The sequence below is a fragment of the Vipera berus genome (genome assembly GCF_964194415.1).
Source record: "Vipera berus genome assembly, chromosome: 17".
Lineage (NCBI taxonomy): Eukaryota > Metazoa > Chordata > Lepidosauria > Squamata > Viperidae > Vipera > Vipera berus.
In genome coordinates this window covers 1,584,522-1,601,904 of record NC_138220.1, presented here as the reverse complement: position 1 = coordinate 1,601,904, position 17,383 = coordinate 1,584,522, and the positions used below count along the sequence as shown (strand labels likewise).

Here is a 17,383-nt window from a genome sequence, read left to right as displayed (position 1 = left end):
TTGATGTTCAATGCATGTGCAAATTCCCAGTCAGCTGGACCCAATGGCTGCAAGATGAAAACTGCACTGATTAAATTAATAGAGGAAATAAACACAATTTGGTTAGCCAGATTTTTATTTATTTACAATTTATTCAGTCAACTGGCAGACATAATTCTGATTTGGCATTGAATCTTAGGCAACAGGGTTGTGCCGTTATAATTCAAATTTTTCATGTCCCTGGAGGACTTGTCAGTCATGTCTGGAGACTCTGTGAGATTATTAATACCAGAAGACTAAAACCAGGTGTATCAAGAGCTCTTCCAAAAATGGATCAGAATCACTTAATTTTTTTGCTTCTTAGGATCTTAAAAGGGGCACCAAGTTCATTCAATCCAGGCAGTCCTCAACGTACGACCACAATTGAGCCTGTTGGTATTTTTGTTCCCAAGCAAGACAGTTGTTAAGTGAATCAGACTGACTTTGCTTGTCAGGAGGTCGCAAAAGGGGACTGCACGACCGTGCGACATTGCAACCGTCACGTCAGTTGCCGAGCCTCTTGAATTTTGAGCATGGTATCCTGGGGATGCTGCAAGGGTTGTGAGAAAAACCGTCATCAGTCAGGTGCTGTTGTCATTTTGAACAGTCACTAAGTGAACTGTTGTTAAGTCGAGGACTACCTATAACGGCCCTTGATTTGCCACGCTGGCTCAGGAATTCTGGGAGTTGAAGTCCACGAGTCGTAAAAAGAGCCAAAAGTTGCCTACCCCTGGGAAAGCGATGCGGAGAGAAGAGGACGTGGCCCACGCTGGCATAACCTCCCCTGTTAAAAGTCTGTCTAACGGGGCAGAAATTAAGCCAGGATGCTGCAAAGAAACTTATTTGTCCGGGGAAGATTTCCCATGGGGGGGGGGGAAAGCAGCAAGGGACCCGTGACGCAACGCCGCGCGCCTCTCTAGCCCTTTACAGCTCTCGAGGCCATCCGGCCGGCGCCAGCGCGCAGGCGCGGCACGCCGGTCCTTCCCTCTCGGAGAGGAGGAGGGCGCTGAGGCGGTCCGAGGGCGGAGAATGGGGGCGGTGCGTGGCGGGTTCCGCGGCGGCGGCCGCCCTCGGCCGGATTCGCTGGCCTGGAGGCGCCCGCGGCGAGCAGCAGCAGCAGCGGCGGCGGCGGCGACGACTTCAACGGCGGCAGGCCTGTGAAGCCCCCCGCGGTGGCGCCCGGACGGAGGGGAGCGGCGGAGGAGGGGCCTGGGCGCGAGGGTGAGTGACGTCAGCGGGAGGGGAGGGGCCAGGAGGAAAAGGAGGGCGACGCTGGCCTGTTCCCCAACCTGGTGCCCACGATCCCTCTTCCCTCCCCTCCCCATCTGGTGCCCCTCCAGGGACCACAACTCCCATCGTCCACCCAACCCAGACCAGGCTTTTACCCCCGAGGGGATCCTCCTGCCCATCGCTGCTTGGCTGGGGTGTTGTACACAAACACACACAACCCACCTGGTTATTTCCCACCTTTGCTGGGCTGTTTGTGGGTCTGTTCCTCTATTGCAGCAACACAACTCCAAACCTGCTGGGCTAGTTAATGGCTCAGCAAACCAGGATCAGGATTAATTCAGTCGCCAATTAAAGGAGTTACGTAAACGCCGCCTTTTCCAACCGGGATGGCACCAACTGTGTGTTCTTATGAAATCTCATTGCGTTATAATTCCAGATTTCTTACAGTCTGTTTACAGATGTACCCGATGATAACTCTTCCACGTAAGTAGTAATCATTGATATCCCCAAAGGTGCTTTTTTGCAGAAGGCAAGTGGACTTTCTTGGGGTTTTTTTTTCTTTTTCTTTGAAAACCTTTCGCTTGTGAACTGGAGAAGCTTCTTGGATGAGCAGTGAAATGTTTTCAAAGGAAAAAAGGAAAAATAAAAGTGCAGTTTGTCTTTTGGAAAAAAAAAAACACCTTCAGGGCAATCGGGACCTGAATGATTGAGTCTCTAGAGACAATTTTTTCAGATCCTTGGGAAGGACTTAATAGGTGGATAAAAATGCCAAATCCAGTCTAAATATCTGTCAGACTGTGCGACAGACCATAATAAATAATATAAGGATATAAATAAAATAGTGGATTTCCGGAAAAGAGGGGCCATGATGGGATAGTGGCCCAAAGTCTTTGGCAAGCTTTCATCCTTGGCAACTATTTGCTGTAATTGTGGCTCATTTAATAACTGGTCCTATTTGTTTCATTGCTTACAAAACAACGGATTTTCTTGGAAGCGTGTCAAATTTTCTTTGCTCTGTTGTTTTGACTCTGGAAATGCAATCTAATCATTTTTGGCTCTTTTGTTAGCACTGGAATTTTTGCAGAAAGAATGAGAACGATACCTTAAAGTCACAGTCCAATAAATAGGATAACACAACAGTTACATGGATAGATTCACAAAAGAACCAAAAGTGCGCTCTCTTTAACAAGTCTCCTCTTCTGTCTCTTTAAAGTGTATTATTTTGCTTAGGAGGATCACCAGTCTTTTAAAGAAAGTAGTTACTATAGTGCTTTCAGCAGTAAGACTGCAAAAGTTTCGTGGGTACAATTAATAAAGGGAGAATAAGCCCATTCCAATGTTCCTCTATGGTCAAATTAAAATTAAAAGCCTATCTGTAAGAGACAACAGCCACCGATTGATAGAGATACCAAGGTAATAGATAGCGGGAATGCTATAGTTTATCTTCCTTTCAGGAAGCTGTTTTTGCAAGATTTTCTGTGGGGTTGACAGGCTATGGGAAATGGACATAACTTTTGGGGGAGGGGTTGAATATTCATATCCAGGGAAAACTGACTGATAGCTCAGTTAGATAGAACCATTATTTTTTTTTAAAAAAAGTCAACAGTCTCCCCCAGAACAGGGTGGGGATGTTTTGAGTGGAATTAGATTATCTCCTTCCTACATTATAATAGCAGAGATAAGAATTATCTCTTGATCTCACACACTGGGCTGTGTGCGCTTGACCTATTTATCCATGGCTTGTTCAGAAAAATTAACCTTTTTTAGGTTGATGGAACAGAGAAAATCATAGACTGACCTCACAGCCTGGGTTTGCAGACCGGTGAATTGATGGGCCCTTGACTGGAGCATGTGTAGGTAGCTTGCAATTTCATAGTACAGTATTGTGAAAAAAATAACTTATTAAGTGGAATCTTGTTGAGCTGGTCATTTATTGAACCAGGTAGGAATCGTGTTACGGTGTATGTTTCACCCTCTGCTTTGGTAGATGGTGAATAAAATCTGCAAGGCTAAATCTAACAAATCCACAATTTCAAAGACGACTTAAAGCCAGTGGGAGCAAGGCTGTTGAAAAAGTAGAATATTTGCTTTGTGTAGGGCGTGGGGTGAACCGCTTGGAGCTAAGCCATTGTCAAACTCATTCCTTGGGGGAATGGACTCCTTTTTTTCAAAATTTTTACAAACTGGGCAAGATACGTTAATTACGAGAGCCATAATATCATTTGCTTTGGGCTGTAGAGACTTCGTACATCTCATCCGATTGTGGCTTGAAAACCAGAGTTTCTAACTTAGGTTGCGCCAGCCTAGCCAATTCCAGGTTATTCAGTAAATGGAAGCTAATCCCAGTGGCTCAGATTAACCAGACCGTTGGTTTTAATTGTGGTTCAGAAATGTCTTTAAATCCTTTGAAACCCTGTTCTTCATTCCAAACATCCTTTTGCGTTTTTTTTTCCGAGCGGTGCAAGAAAAGTTAACATAAATAAGAATCCACCTTATTTGGAGAAGCGACTTTTCAGTCCTGCAGTTTCCTGTTTTCCGCTTCTCGGCAAGAAAAGGTTTTGCAACTGGAACCAGAGTGAAGAAATTCTTCAGTCCTCTCTGCACATTTATTTACTGTTCTGTCGTTCAAATTATAAACGGTACTACGACGCAGGCAGGCATGGCTGAATGGCTGTGATAAAAACCAACGACCGATTCATTCTTTTTTTTTTTGTAGTATCATTGGATGATCTTGGTTTTATCACCATATGAATCCATCGTATCCCACTTGATACGTTTCACATGGGTGGGTAAACTAACCAGAGGGGAAAAAGGGCTCACTAGATTAGATTAGTTAACCTTTATTGTCATTTTTTTCCTGTGGGCACAACGGCACCCAAATAAAAATGAAATTTAGTTGCTTGCCCTCGGGTGTGTACACATACACAGCACGCATTTAAAACATACTAAATGCAACATATGTATAGACCTACACCCTTACATATAAGTAACATATAAATATTAGTCACTGTCCCATCTTTTGTCCACTAGACACTTGAGCCCAGGATCTTGGTCTGGTCCTGGCAGATAAGCCAGGATTTTGCAGTCAAACCAGGATCTGATATGAGCATGGCAGGAAATCAGATGATGGTTTTGATATCTACCCTCCAGCCAGGCAGCTAGCAATCACGCTGAGTCAGGCAGATTGGAATTGTCGCCTGGAGGAATTGCCAAGTTGCGGGAAGTCAGGTTTAAACATTGCGACGGGGAACACACAAGCCAGGCCTATGGCTTCTCACCTCCTGAATTGAGCAAGGGCGGCTAGCTTTAGCCTAGGCCAGCGATTCTCAACCTTTTCTTGACCGTGCCACGGATCCTAAGACTTAGCTCAAGATTTGAATCGTAACATTTCTTCCAGCTCTCGTGAGGATATCGCAGAAAGCCTCCCGGGGGCTTTTAAGCGAATCGCTGCAGTTGTGAAGTTAAAAATGTGGTTCGTCCAGCGAATCTGGCTTCCCCCTTGACTTGGCTTATCAGAAAGAGGAATGAATGCCTGTCCTGGGGAGGCCGCGACCGTCATAAATACGAGTCAGTTGCCAAGCGTCTGAATTTTGACGCTGCAACAGTCGTAAAGGCGGAAAAACAGTCATACATCACCGTTTTCAACGCTGTTGCAACTTTGAACGGTCAGTAAACAAATTGTGGCAAGTCCAGAACTATCTGTACATAAAATTGGACTGTTCCTGAACAGATTGTACAGAGAATGCGATAAAGAAAGTGGAAACTGAACTTCCTGCCTTGCAGACTTTTTGGCCAATAAATAATAAAACGGTCGTGCGTTCATCCGTAGAGGTGCTTGAAACGATTAGGACACAGAGGAAAAACTGGCCAAAATTAAAATGGCCTGTTCTCCAGTTATCTCATCTTTTCTCTGCCTGAGGGGTGGGGAAAAATGGAGCTGAATGGTATAGGGCTGTACGTATGGATCCTTTGCAAATTGTATAAACGATGAATAAACCGCTTCATTTGCAAAATGAAGAACCGTGGCAAAATCAAGCGCCCGTTTGTAGTCCTCCTCTGAATGTCTCTTTGTTTCCTCCTGATGTGAGAATTCAAGCAGTTTCTTAAAAGACACGATGCAGAAGACAGCATAGTCTTGCAGGGCTATTTTTGTGGCCCGTGGACAATGGTGTTCGTGTGGCCGATGCAGTGTGTGAACCAGCCAACTGGGGTTAAACTGCCAGGCTGGTGCAGGCAGTCCTCACCCTTCGAGGTTACAACGGCACTGAAACTTAACAATCGTTTTTCACACTTAACGACCGTTGCAGCATCCTGGTCACGTGATTAAACTTCAGACGCTTGGCGACTGACTAAAATGGGCAAATATGGATCTGTTGACCTGAGCTGGAAACGAACAATAGACCCAGTAATTTTGAAATAATCCATTGAAAAGGGTGGAGGATGGAAGAAAGTAAATATTGATTTTTTTGTTCTTTTTATGGATATTGGGTATATTCTACTATTGCGCAGTGGGACTTTACTTCCTCATAAGCTATGGGTTGCCACCCAACCGGGAATTTTATGCTGCTTTTTCTTTTTTCTTTTTTTAGTAGACTTTCTTCCGCAAAGTGTTAACAAGGCTAGCTCTCTTTAGAGTGGGACACAGGTGAATTGAAGCAGTTCAGGAAGTCACTTTAGATAAAATCATAAAAAAGTGCCAGTTTCGAGGTGTGTCAGAGTCCCATGTTTCTTTGGGACCACCATCGTGCAAGTTGAAAAGTCAGACATTTGATATCATTTAATATTTTAATGATAGAGCCTTGCAGGTCAAAAACATTCCGACTACTGTAACTTCCTTCAAAATGTTAATTAAAAAACCATGCAGCTTAACTCGTCAGCTAATGTAAATCCTCCGTCCCCTCTTGCACATTTAGGAGATGTGTTTGTGCCTTGCACTAATCAACAGTGGGGCCGTTGGGAGGTTTTGATTAACTTTGGTCTTGGGTGTCTTGAAATCAGAATATTTCTTTCTGATTTCTCTGCATTCACATTTACATTTCCCTCCTTATCACATTTTGTACATCAGCTAAATTGGGCGAATCATTCTGATATTGGATAAAAACGGAAACCCGCCCCCAAATGGTCATTTTTGTTGTCACTGAAGAATTAGGAAACTTTTGGAGGTGGCACTGCCTTAAGATGAGAGGGTGGTTTCCACAAAAAGTCTCCACGGGGGTGGGTGGGGGGTATTTCCAAATTCCTGATCTTTCAACACTATTCTGACTTGTTTTCTTTTTTTTCTGGCTCTGATTTTAAACGCAAGCACTGATTTATTGGGGCTGTGTAATCGCACTTCGAAATGAGGACGTGGCTAGCCAGCTTAGACTTAAGGAAAGGCAAATTAGAAATACGGGTGGTCCTCAACTTATGAACCATAGTCGAGCCCAACATTTCTGTCGCTAAGCGAGATAGTTGTTACCTGAGTTTTGCCCCATTTTACGACCTTTCTTGCTAAGTGAATCACTGCCGTCGTTAAGTTGGTAACCCGATCGTTCGGTGAATCTGGCTTTGTCAGGAGGTCACAGGGGGAAATCACATGACCCCAGAACACTGTGACCATCATAAATACGAGTCAGTCCACCAAGCGTCTGAATCACATGACCACGGCGACACTGCAACAGTTGCAAGTGTGAAAGATGGTCATAAGTGGCTTTTTTTCCCAGTGATGTCATAACTTCCAACGGTCATAAGTCAAGGACTACCTGTGCCATCACAGTTTGAAATGAAGATGTCGCTAGCCAGCTTAGGCTGTAGGAAGGGCAAATTTGAAAGACGCACCAGTACACAAATGCACCCAGAAGCTAAATTCTGGATTTGCCGGATCTTTGAACCCAATGGTAAGGATAAATTTTCCATTTTTTTCCTCCCCTCCCCTCTTTCCCCCCACTAAGTTCCTTCTCAAAATGGAGTTGCAAGCAGAGGCTTTCGGTCCAGCTGGCGAGGACTTGAACCCCAGCCCCATGTGCTACCAGTGCCCTACCTGTCACGCTGACGAGGAGCGGAGCTGCACGAATTCCCTGCGAGGGCGGACAAAAACCCGGAGCTTGTCTGCTTCTCCCGCCTTGGGGAGCACCAAAGAATTCAGGTACCGGTTTACAGCACGATCCTCGATCACGCAGTCACGGGCGCCTTTGAATGGGGATCTCGAGTTAATAACCTGACCTATGAATAAGCAGTCTGAATTGATCTCTCCAAGGGCGGGCCCGACCCAGATTAGTTCATAATTGTCCCCTGATTAGTTGTATCATCCAGTCACACGAAAACACACCGTCAATGTCTCATCTGGTTTTTTTAGGCCTTGGTGCTAAATAACCGCCAGTCCAACCCACTGCCCAAACAGGAGATCCTCTACTATTCCGGACAAATGGCTCTCCAATCTCTCCGAATAAGTTCACACGCTCTACTCAGCCTTCAGTGGCTTAAATTGGGTTCGTGATGAAGCCGTCATGGGTTGGGCACCCTAAACTGTCAATCTCGGTGTGTAAATCTCGCAGTGGGGTTCTGACAACAGGGTAGGCCAAAATGAAGCGCTGGCAGAGCTCCATGCGTGAAATCGTCCACTTGGGGTGGAGGAAATCAGTGGCGGATTGCTTAAACCACGTTCTAAAGTCCGCAAACGTTTAAACCATTCTTTGCATCCCTCAAACAGTCTGTTCACTGCTTGAAAAGTCCCGTTTTCAGCACCTTGGTTTTGTTTCTTGATCACTTGGCAAACATTGGGTAAGTTGGGAAGGTTTGGGCTTTGGATTCGTGACAGCTCTCAAACAAACAAAGAGGCTGATGTAGACACATGGAGCCCTTAACTCTGACCTCCTCCTCCTCCTCCTCCTCCTTCTCCTCGTGTTACTTAAGGGGATAATCCCCGGGAAGCGATTGCAGTCGTGGTATCGTAGTTCTTTTTTCCCCCCAGTTAAAGAAGATCTGCCTTCTGTGTAGGTGATAGCAGACCTTGTCTGACAGCCTCTGAATTGTCTGAGGAGGCTTCCGAAGAGGGAAAATTAATCTGTGTTAGGGAATCTGTAGCATCCACGTTGTTGCTGGCGCCGCAAGCCATTTTAAAGCAGCCTTCGAAATAATCTGTTCAGAATTACTCGGTAGCAGGGTATTGAAATACCCCAAATATCCTGTCCCCATGCTGTGTAGGACCTTAAGAGCCCTGATCGGCCCCTTGGCCTGGAGAGAGCTGAGTGTGCCCTGTCTTCTCTATCATGGCTGCAGGCGACAGGGAAAAAGGTTAAGGAGCAGGTTAGCCTTCCTAGTCCCCTGGGGCGAAGAAAAAAAAAGTCACCACCTGGTGACCACAATAGCTCTTGGTCACTTTGCTGCTTTTGGTTGCTAATCGCCCCGTGAGGCTTATTGGAAGCGGGAGGAGAAACGCAGCCAAATCTCGTAAGCTTGCCTGAGTCACTGATCCTCAGTGACTGTGCCAGTAATCTGCTTTAAATGCTGTGATGTAATGTGGAAGGATGCTTTCCTGGTTGGGACCTCTGGCCCCCACAGATCTTCTGTATTGTGACACCAGGGGAACCACACAGTTGTGCATGTTAAATCCCATTTTAACCAGAGGCATTGAGCTCAACCATGTTTCCATCCAAAGCAAAATGGTCCCCGTGCCGTTTGGCTCACGGTCCCCAGCACTCGCTCAAAGATCAAAGGTGCTGCCCAAATTGGGATCCATCCCAGAACAGTGGCTAACATCTGGAGATCTCAGTAAGCAGTGCACAATTGTTTTTGCAACAGCTCAACCATCCAGGGATATCTTAAAAGATTTTTTTTTAAACAATTGGGAATCACAGTTTGTTTCTTTCCTGGTGGGCTAGAACAAACCAAGCCTCAGAATATTGTTAAAAATATACTACTTTTGTTGCGCCTCTGCAACCTATTCTAAAACCCCTCCTTTTGAAGTAACAGGAAGTTGCATCCAGATCTGTCGGACCAGTTGCTTACCTCAAATTCTAATTTCTGGTCAGGAATTCTTGTTGCAGCATATCTGCAAAAGAAAGGAACAAAGCACTTTGAGAGTTGCAACGTTCCCCGGCAGGAACATTCTGATGGTGACACCGGATGTTTCAACCTTGCAGGAAGTGGCCTCTTTTGCCATATTTTATTTACCATTTTCCTTCTGTATGTTGAGTTCCCCTGATATCTTAAGCCGATGTTTCTCAATCCTGGCACTTTAAGATGGGTGGACTTCTGGGAGTTAAAATCCGCCCATCTGAAAGCTGCCGAGATTTGCGAAAGGCTGAATATAAAGTATAGTCTCCAAACCACCGTGGTTGGATTCTCCTGCACATCCTTAAGTCAAACTCAGACTAACTACATTGTCTTGACATGATGGGAACCCATTCTGTAGACTAGAGTACATTTTTTTCACTAGCTGACTGAAATTTCAGAATTTTGAGCTAAATCAGACTCCGTGGCTGACGGTTTCAGGGTGGGGGGAGTTAAATTGTAAACTGATGCTCCTTTTTTTAATCCTCGAAGACAATGTTGCATCTTCTTGAGCTGTTACGTCCTAAAACCTGCTGTTTTTCTTCCTAGGAGGACACGTTCTTTACATGGACCATGCCCAGTCACCACGTTTGGACCAAAAGCTTGCATGTTGCAGAATCCCCAAGCGATCATGTAAGTGGAAACTTCCTCCATCTTCCTTGTCTTTCCAGGAACAAAAGCCGATTAAATTGAGGAACTGTCGCAGACACCTTGATCTGAAGTGTTGAATTTGTTTGTCCTTTGCCTGGTTAAACACGGTGGCTCCTCAAACTGTTTCCTTGTTTTGTCCCATAAAAACTCTGATTCACTCATACGACACTTAACTGCTTTGCAAAAGGTGGGTTTAGTTGACTTTGAGCATGTCCATAAAAGGGCAGCTGGGATGCATTTGGTTTTGGAGAGAAGGTGGTGACCGCTTATCAAGGTGTGGTCCCCCAGGTAGATGTTTGTCTTCTGCTTCCTACAGAAGACTTAGCTTGAGTTTCATGTTTTGGAACAAGATTTGAACATAAACTTGACCTCCTTTACAGAAAGGGCCTCAGAAGTAGAACTGGCTCTGATCAAAATCCACTCCCAAAAGGGGCATTTTAAATGGGATAAGCTACGTCTGTATTGCGTTTCACCTCGCGCTGAAAAGCATTGGTCTGTATGCCTGTTGCCTTTCCTGTGTATATTTTCCATTGCCTGTCGCCTGGAATATATTTTTGCTATCTTCAGTGGGATGTTTACAATGGCCCTTTTGGAGTAAACAGGAATTAAGACAGGTCCGTGGAGTGAGTAGAGCTTGGAAGATCATTTAATTGATTTTCCTACACAGCGTAGAGAGGGTTGGTCTGCATCGTGCTTGGAGAATTGTATGATTCTCGCTTTGTTTTCTCCGGCTGCTGAGTGACGCCCTTGACCTAACATCTTTTTCTGACGATCAGTCTCCAAACGTTAAGTGAACCTCATTGGCAGGCTGTGGTGGGAGTTGTAGATAGAGGTTGGCCAAGTCAAGGTTGGGAGGAGGAGAGAAAAAGAGAGGAGTGCAGAAGTGGCCTCAAAGAAGGAATACCCGCTTAGTCCCGAAAGGGAGGAAGGAGTGAGAAAGAAAATCAAGACTGCCAAGAATCTGTTAAGTTAGGCTTTCAAGGATTTGCCTTTCTAACCGTTCTTCGTTTCTCGATCCATCTTGCCTCTAAAGGGTGACATTTGCAGCCATTTGGGCTCAGGTGCCTCTATTTTAAAAAATCTCAAGGCGAGTTTGTTTGCAGGTGATCCTCAACTTACGACCACAATTTTTGTTGCTAAGCGAGACATGCGTCAAGTGAATTTTGCCTCATTTGACGACCTTTCTTTGCTACATTTGTTAAGTGAATCACTGCAGTTGTTAATTTAGTGACCCGGTTGTTAAGCGAATCTTTTCATTTTTGAAAAGAAATCTGCCGTCTCCTGGTCTCTGGGTGATTTTTAAAATTTGTTTACATATGTACTGCCAGGAAATGGATGGTGATGTGGGGCTTTTTTGGGGGGGAAACCTGTAAGAATCTCTCTTCCCCCCCCCCCCCCCCGCCCCCGGGAAAGTGCCTGCTTGAGCAGGTTGTTTGATTTACTAAGATCCAGTCTTGGGATCTGGGTTTTTCTCTTGGCGATTTAAACTTCCTCCTCCTCTCTCTGCAACTTCATAAAGAATTTTAGCCGAATGCAAAGTGAGCAGGTTGTGTGGTCAGGCCTGAACATCGGAGAGGCAGACAGGGTTCATATTTGTTGACTGGCCCGAAGAACACACAACCTGTGTCCTTCGTTTCTTTAGTTCTCTGAGTCAATGGTGGTTTAACTTGATTCCCCCCCCCCACCCCCCTTGAATTCCCCAGTCTGCATCAGCCCTCCTGTGCATCCAGCTCCACTAAGGGGCCGATTCTCATAAATTAGTTGATAAGCTGGTTTGGACTGCCCACCCACCCCCTTCCCGTTCCAGCTGTTTTCTAACCCTTGCCCATTTGCAGAGTGCAACTGTCTTTCTTTGAAAGAAACCCCTGCACAAGACAGTCAAGGGACCAAAGCTGGCCCTTTTCGCAACAAGCCGAGAGAGAGAGGAACAACACTGACTCAGTCCCTGCCCTGGCCAACGCGCGCGCGCACATACACACACACACCTCCGTTCCAGGTGACAGTCAGGCCCTCCCACAGTTTGGAAGCCGATGGGTTAAAGGCAGGCTTGTCACTTCTTCAACTTCGGACTTGCATCACCCATTTTTGTCAGCAGGTTAGGGCAGCTGAGCGGAGCATGCTCCTCCTTTGGGCTGTGCTGCTGGGGTTGTACAATATAATAGTGTGTGCTGAGATTAATCCGCTGGCCAAGTAGGCACAGAGCGTTTCTCCTCCGTGGAGCATCCAGGGGGGAAAAAAGAAAGAAAACCAAGAACGGGAGGCTCAGCGGCTGAGCGATTCGACTTCCTTCCTCTCACGTCCTTTCTTTCAGTTTTGGATTTGTCTGGCTGTTCTCCAAAGCCCACATTTACTTCTCCAAATTATTTTCTTTTCCTCCTTGAGAATCTCAAGTTGCCCGTATGAGTAGGCAGTAGCCGGTCGTGCCGTCGCTCCTTTAAATCGGAAATTCCAATATGAAGCCGAGGGCGATTGCGGCTTGCTGTGCAAAGACGCATCTGGGAATCTGACTTTGATTAACACTTGTTTGTAAACCACCGTTAACGCAACCAAGAGCTGGAGGAGCTAAAGTAATTTTTTTAACACTTGTACCGATTGCTTTTCCTTTGTTTGTTGCTGTTTCTTTTTGTTTTGTTGTTTTGTAACGATTTGAGAGGCCTTGGATAATTCTTTGCGGTGGATTTTTCAAGAAAGCAGCAATACAGATTTTTCAAGAAAGCAGCAATACAGATTTTGGGAGAGGAATCAAAGCCGTTTAAAAAATGAAAGCCCAGCGTTTCGTCTAAGGTAGCTATTTGGCTGCGAAAAAAGATTATTTTGAGGCTGGTTTCTGCCCTTGGGTTCACCGCATGCCTGACTTCTGGGAGAAAAAGATGAAAATTTTTCAGCGCATCAGTAATTGCTCGTTCGGTCCGTCAGCCTGGAAGTGGTGAGTCTTGGGAGGAAAAAGAAATTGTTATGAGTAGGAAGTAGTGCAGAAAGTGAACAGGAAATGATTTTGATGGCTAGAACATCCTCCGAAGGAGTTAATTGTCACTTGGCTGGTTTGCCTTAGAAAAAGTTAATTGGAAGTTTCTGAAAAGCCGGGTTGATCCTTTCGAAATGCTGAATCACATTTTTCCTGACTCCACCTTGAAGTAAAATACAGAGTTAGGACGAAAACACCTTACAGGTTAAAAGTTCTCCAAAGTGCAATTTCTAATTTCCTTTTTTTCCCCCCTTCCTTTTCATTATTTCCCATTCTTCCTTCTTTCCTTCCTTCCCTGTGGATTTTTCTGCTGGGAAGTATATAGAAAGCATCCGGTAAAAAAATAAAAAAAAACCAGGTTCAATTTTCCATGTTTTGTTTTTAAGACACGGTTGGATTATAGTTAATTTCTTTCTTTGACGTGTTTCTGGTGTCGTAGCCTGCCTGTCTTCTCTGCAGCTTGAAAGCAGACTTTTATAATCACCTTTCCTAGGTTATGTAAGGTGGTAGGGATGGCTTAGGATTTATCCTGAGTTCATTGCCAAGACCTTCTGGCTTTCTTGGAAACCCACAAACAGATTTCTGTCCAGATCTGAAGTCTTGCTTTCCTGGAGCAGATAGAGTTGGCTATTGATTTATTTTTTGCTACTGATAAAACGGCAGGGGAAAATATTTGTCTAATATTTTGTAAGTGTTAACTGGAATGATTCCAGATTGCAACATCACATTGAGTTAATTGTTAATATAACACAGAGACAACTATGCTGAGTTAGAATGAAGAATTTAGTTCCAGCTTTAGAAAGCATGAGTTTAGTTTAGTAGTGTTCTTGTGCGTGAGAGAGATTGCCACTGGTAGAAATAATATATATGTCTAATTGCCACTTTTTAAAAACCTTTTGTTGGCCATCTTGTAGCACAGAGTTCCACAGTTTGCAGCCCGCAAAGAAATGTTCACTTTTCATTTCCAGTTTAAGAACGATTCAGCCTAATTTCCTTCTCCACACGGAAAAGGATTTCAACAAATAGAAAGGATTTAAGCATGAAATATTTTTCCTCTTACCTTTGGTTGCATTCTTAAATACCCAGATTCACCTCAGGCTAAACTTACTTGAAGAAGAAGGCATAAGAATGGAGTTATTCTTAAAATCAAGAACGGCCTAAAAAAAAAAGTGCCTTTTGTGAAGGGATAAGAAAACTGGTTTGATAATAAAGCTGTGTTTGATTCCAAAAGATCCCCGGATCTAGGCTGACCAGCTTCTCAAAAGAGATATCTAAACTGCGTGAGGAAGAGAAGATTTTTACCGTATATTGGATTTGCCCGTATATTGGATTCTTAACTGGAAAACAGTGGAAACCATTGTTACGTTCACCTCCTTTCCAACAGAATTTACTAAGCTGAACTCAAGAGTCCTTGAGTGGATCACCTCTAACCGGAATGTCCATTTCTAGATCTTCCAAACCAGCATTGACGTCACGGCTTGAGCAGGGGGTTGGACTAGAAGACCTCCAAGGTCCCATCCAACTGTTATTCTGAAGTGCTTTCTGAACTGAAATACCAGCCCTTTTGGCCTGGTGGCACTTAAAAACTCCATCCCAGCGAACAACTAGCTCCTTGTCAACATCTCCCTAGAAAAGGACTGAATTTAATCGCGTGTGATTTTTGATAACAGTGCTACAATAGCGCTCCTGTCTTTCCGGAGTGGCCTGTCCAGAGAGAGGCAGCAGAAAATTTTCCGTACCGCCGCGTTCGATGCTGGCTTCACCATCTCCGCTTAAACAAGAGAGCGCCTGTGTCTTTTTCCCGCATTGCTCACCTGCCAGATGTGCTTTGCGTGGGAACGGCGGGGTGGGGTTTAACCTGTTGGACGACCGGCAGTCGGAAAGTTGCAGCAGCTTCCCTCGCTTGACACATTTGCACATTACATAAGGCAGATGCGGAGACCTTGGCAAGCCACCAAAATGGGCGTTTGGAAGCTGGAACGTGCCTGGGGAGTTCGGCTGCCTGGGGCGGCGTTTCCCAACCGTGGCAACTTTTACGATGGGTGGACTTCAACTCCCAGCATTCCCCCGCCAGCGTGAGGCATTGTGGGAGGTGTGTAGGGAGTCTGGGCCAGGAGGCCTAAGTTTGGAAAACACCAGCCTGTCGAAGAGGCACAGTTGCACCAAGGAATCGGGCGTGGAAGTGACCGAATGCAGTGCCTTCTACGTCTGGGCGGGCAAATAAATTTAATAAGTAAATAAAACGGGATGGCTTTAACTCGTTCGCTAGCCTCTTTTTGCAGTTTGTAACTCTTAGAACTTTTGCTAAAGGGACACTTTGCGTCTTAGACAGAAAGGTGTGCCTTTTCCTCTAAAACATAGCTTTATCTCCAGGATTTAAGGTTCCTGATCCTCTTGGGGCAGGACAGGCTGTGTGGACAGGTGGAAAAAAAGGCCACTGCATTAGACACAGGTTTCTGAATAAATCGGTCCAGACTCTCCCACTGAGTAATCTTTCAAACACCAGCATTCGAGAGACCACAGCTTTCAGCATTAACAGAAGTAGAATCCTGGGAAATTCCTAAACTGAAGCAGGATGTGTGCGTTTGAGTGACAGGTTCGTTACTTAAAACATGGATTTTTTTAAAAAAAAAACTGCAGAGGTTCATGTGGTCACATTCTGGCCTGTAAAAAAAAAACAGCTGTTTAAAAGCTCCCCCCCTTTAAATGCTTTTTTAAAAAAATCGAGCCTGGAGAAATTCACATTTCAATCCATCCTTGGAAAATTGTATTCCTCCTGCCGGAGGAAAACCGGCAAGCAAAGCAGAAACTACTTGTGTGTTGCTCTCTTTTTTTCTTCCCCCCCCCAAATTATAGCATCCTGGTTTTGTCTTCTCACAGGCACATTCAAGATCCAGCAAGCCAGCGGTTGACATGGAACAAAGCCCCCAAAAGCGTCCTTGTGATCAAGAAGATCCGAGACGCCAGTCTTCTGCAGCCGTTCAAAGACCTCTGCATTTACCTGACCGAGGTAAGCTGGACACGGCTGTGTCCCTCTGCCCTCTCCTAGATAAGCAGAACGTCTCCTACGGATCCTGGCTTTCCCCTTGGAATACTGGAAGGCTTGCGAGCTGTTTTGGCCGTCGCGATATAAAAACGACTCCGCCCAGTTCTTCTCCCCAGCTTAGTTTAACATACTTAATTAACCAGCATTGAAACTAACCCGGCAAGCTGCGTGAATACAGCCAGTACTTCTTCGGTTCACCTGGTTCAGTGGGACCTTTGAAGATTCCTCAAGAGGGTTTTGTGGTGGTGGTTGTTGCCTCGTTTGTGCCAATGGAACTTCTACCTTTCCCAGGTGAACAGCATGCTGGTTTACGTGGAGAAGAAAGTTCTAGAAGATCCGGCCATTGTGAACGATGAGAGTTTTGGGCCGGTGAAGAAGCGGTTTTGCACTTTTAGCGAAGGTATTTAGCAGCCTCGGAACTGCCGGGTGGTTCAAAAGGGCTCTTGTCAGATAGGTAATATGGGGGTGTCCTCAGCCTACGACCGGTTGCTTAAGACGGACCCCTAAAAGCTACTTACATCCTGGTTCAAAGATCCTATGTCGGGGGGGGGGGGCTTTATAGTCACGTGACCAGATTTGGGGCACTTGGCAACCAATTTCTTTACGGACATTTGCAGTGCCCTGTAGTCATGTGAACGTGATTCAGTCAATCAGTCAATCAGAATAGAGGTGGAAGGGACCTTGGAGGTCTTCTAGTCCAGCCCTCTGCTAAGCAAGGAGACCTTATGCCATTTTGTACAAGTGACTGTTCAAGTCTCCTCTTAAAAACCTCCAGTTGATGAAGCATTTATGAAGGTACAATAGGAAATCGGCCTTTATTTCCAGTTTCCAGCAAAGTCGCCCCATTGTGTTCGCATAACGACTTGAAAATGCATAAAATGTCATAAAATTGGGCCTGCTTTACGACCGTCACAACATAACAACTGTAAATGCAGAGCTCAGTTACGGACTCGCCTGTATAGGGAGATGTATTAGTTCTGGGGGGGGAAATAGTTCATTTGGTGAGATTCTTAAATCTTACTAGAGAAGACTCTTAAGACGCAGGCTTGGGAAGAACTTTTGATGTCGGGCAGCTGCCAAAGAGCCCAGCATGAATGTTATTAAATGACCATGGTTAAAACAGGACCAGATAAAAGGATCTTTCATCTGGCTGCATCTTTGCTTGTTTAACTGGTGGCAAAGCTAGAAGCCTAAGATCTTGACATTTTTTCTTCTTCTTCTTGTTCCTCTTTGTAGATTATGACGATATCTCAGATCAGATAGATTTTATCATCTGCCTGGGCGGAGACGGGACGCTACTATACGCTTCATCGCTTTTCCCGGTAAGCTCATAATAATAATAATAAGTTGGAAGGGACCTTGGAGGTCATCTAGTCCAACCCCTTGCTCAGGCAGGAAACCCTATACTATTTCAGGCAAATGGCTGTCCAGTCTCTTCTTAA

At 45.1% G+C, this 17,383-nt stretch overlaps 1 protein-coding gene across 11 annotated transcripts in view; it reads left to right on the top strand.

The window, feature by feature from the left end:
• The first annotated feature begins 1,013 nt into the window (after window positions 1-1,013).
• The window catches only part of NADK (NAD kinase), a 25,320-nt gene continuing 8,950 nt past the window's right edge, over window positions 1,014-17,383 (top strand). For 2 of the 11 annotated variants that reach the window (XM_081341427.1, XM_081341426.1), the window contains exons 1-7: window positions 1,247-1,731; window positions 3,016-3,101; window positions 7,179-7,372; window positions 9,829-9,912; window positions 15,776-15,905; window positions 16,233-16,341; window positions 17,178-17,263. In XM_081341427.1, the coding sequence (XP_081197553.1) occupies window positions 7,191-7,372; window positions 9,829-9,912; window positions 15,776-15,905; window positions 16,233-16,341; window positions 17,178-17,263 (591 nt within the window). In that variant the 5' untranslated portion in view covers window positions 1,247-1,731; window positions 3,016-3,101; window positions 7,179-7,190. The other 9 variants (XM_081341422.1, XM_081341420.1, XM_081341417.1 and 6 more) reach the window with 9 other exon arrangements.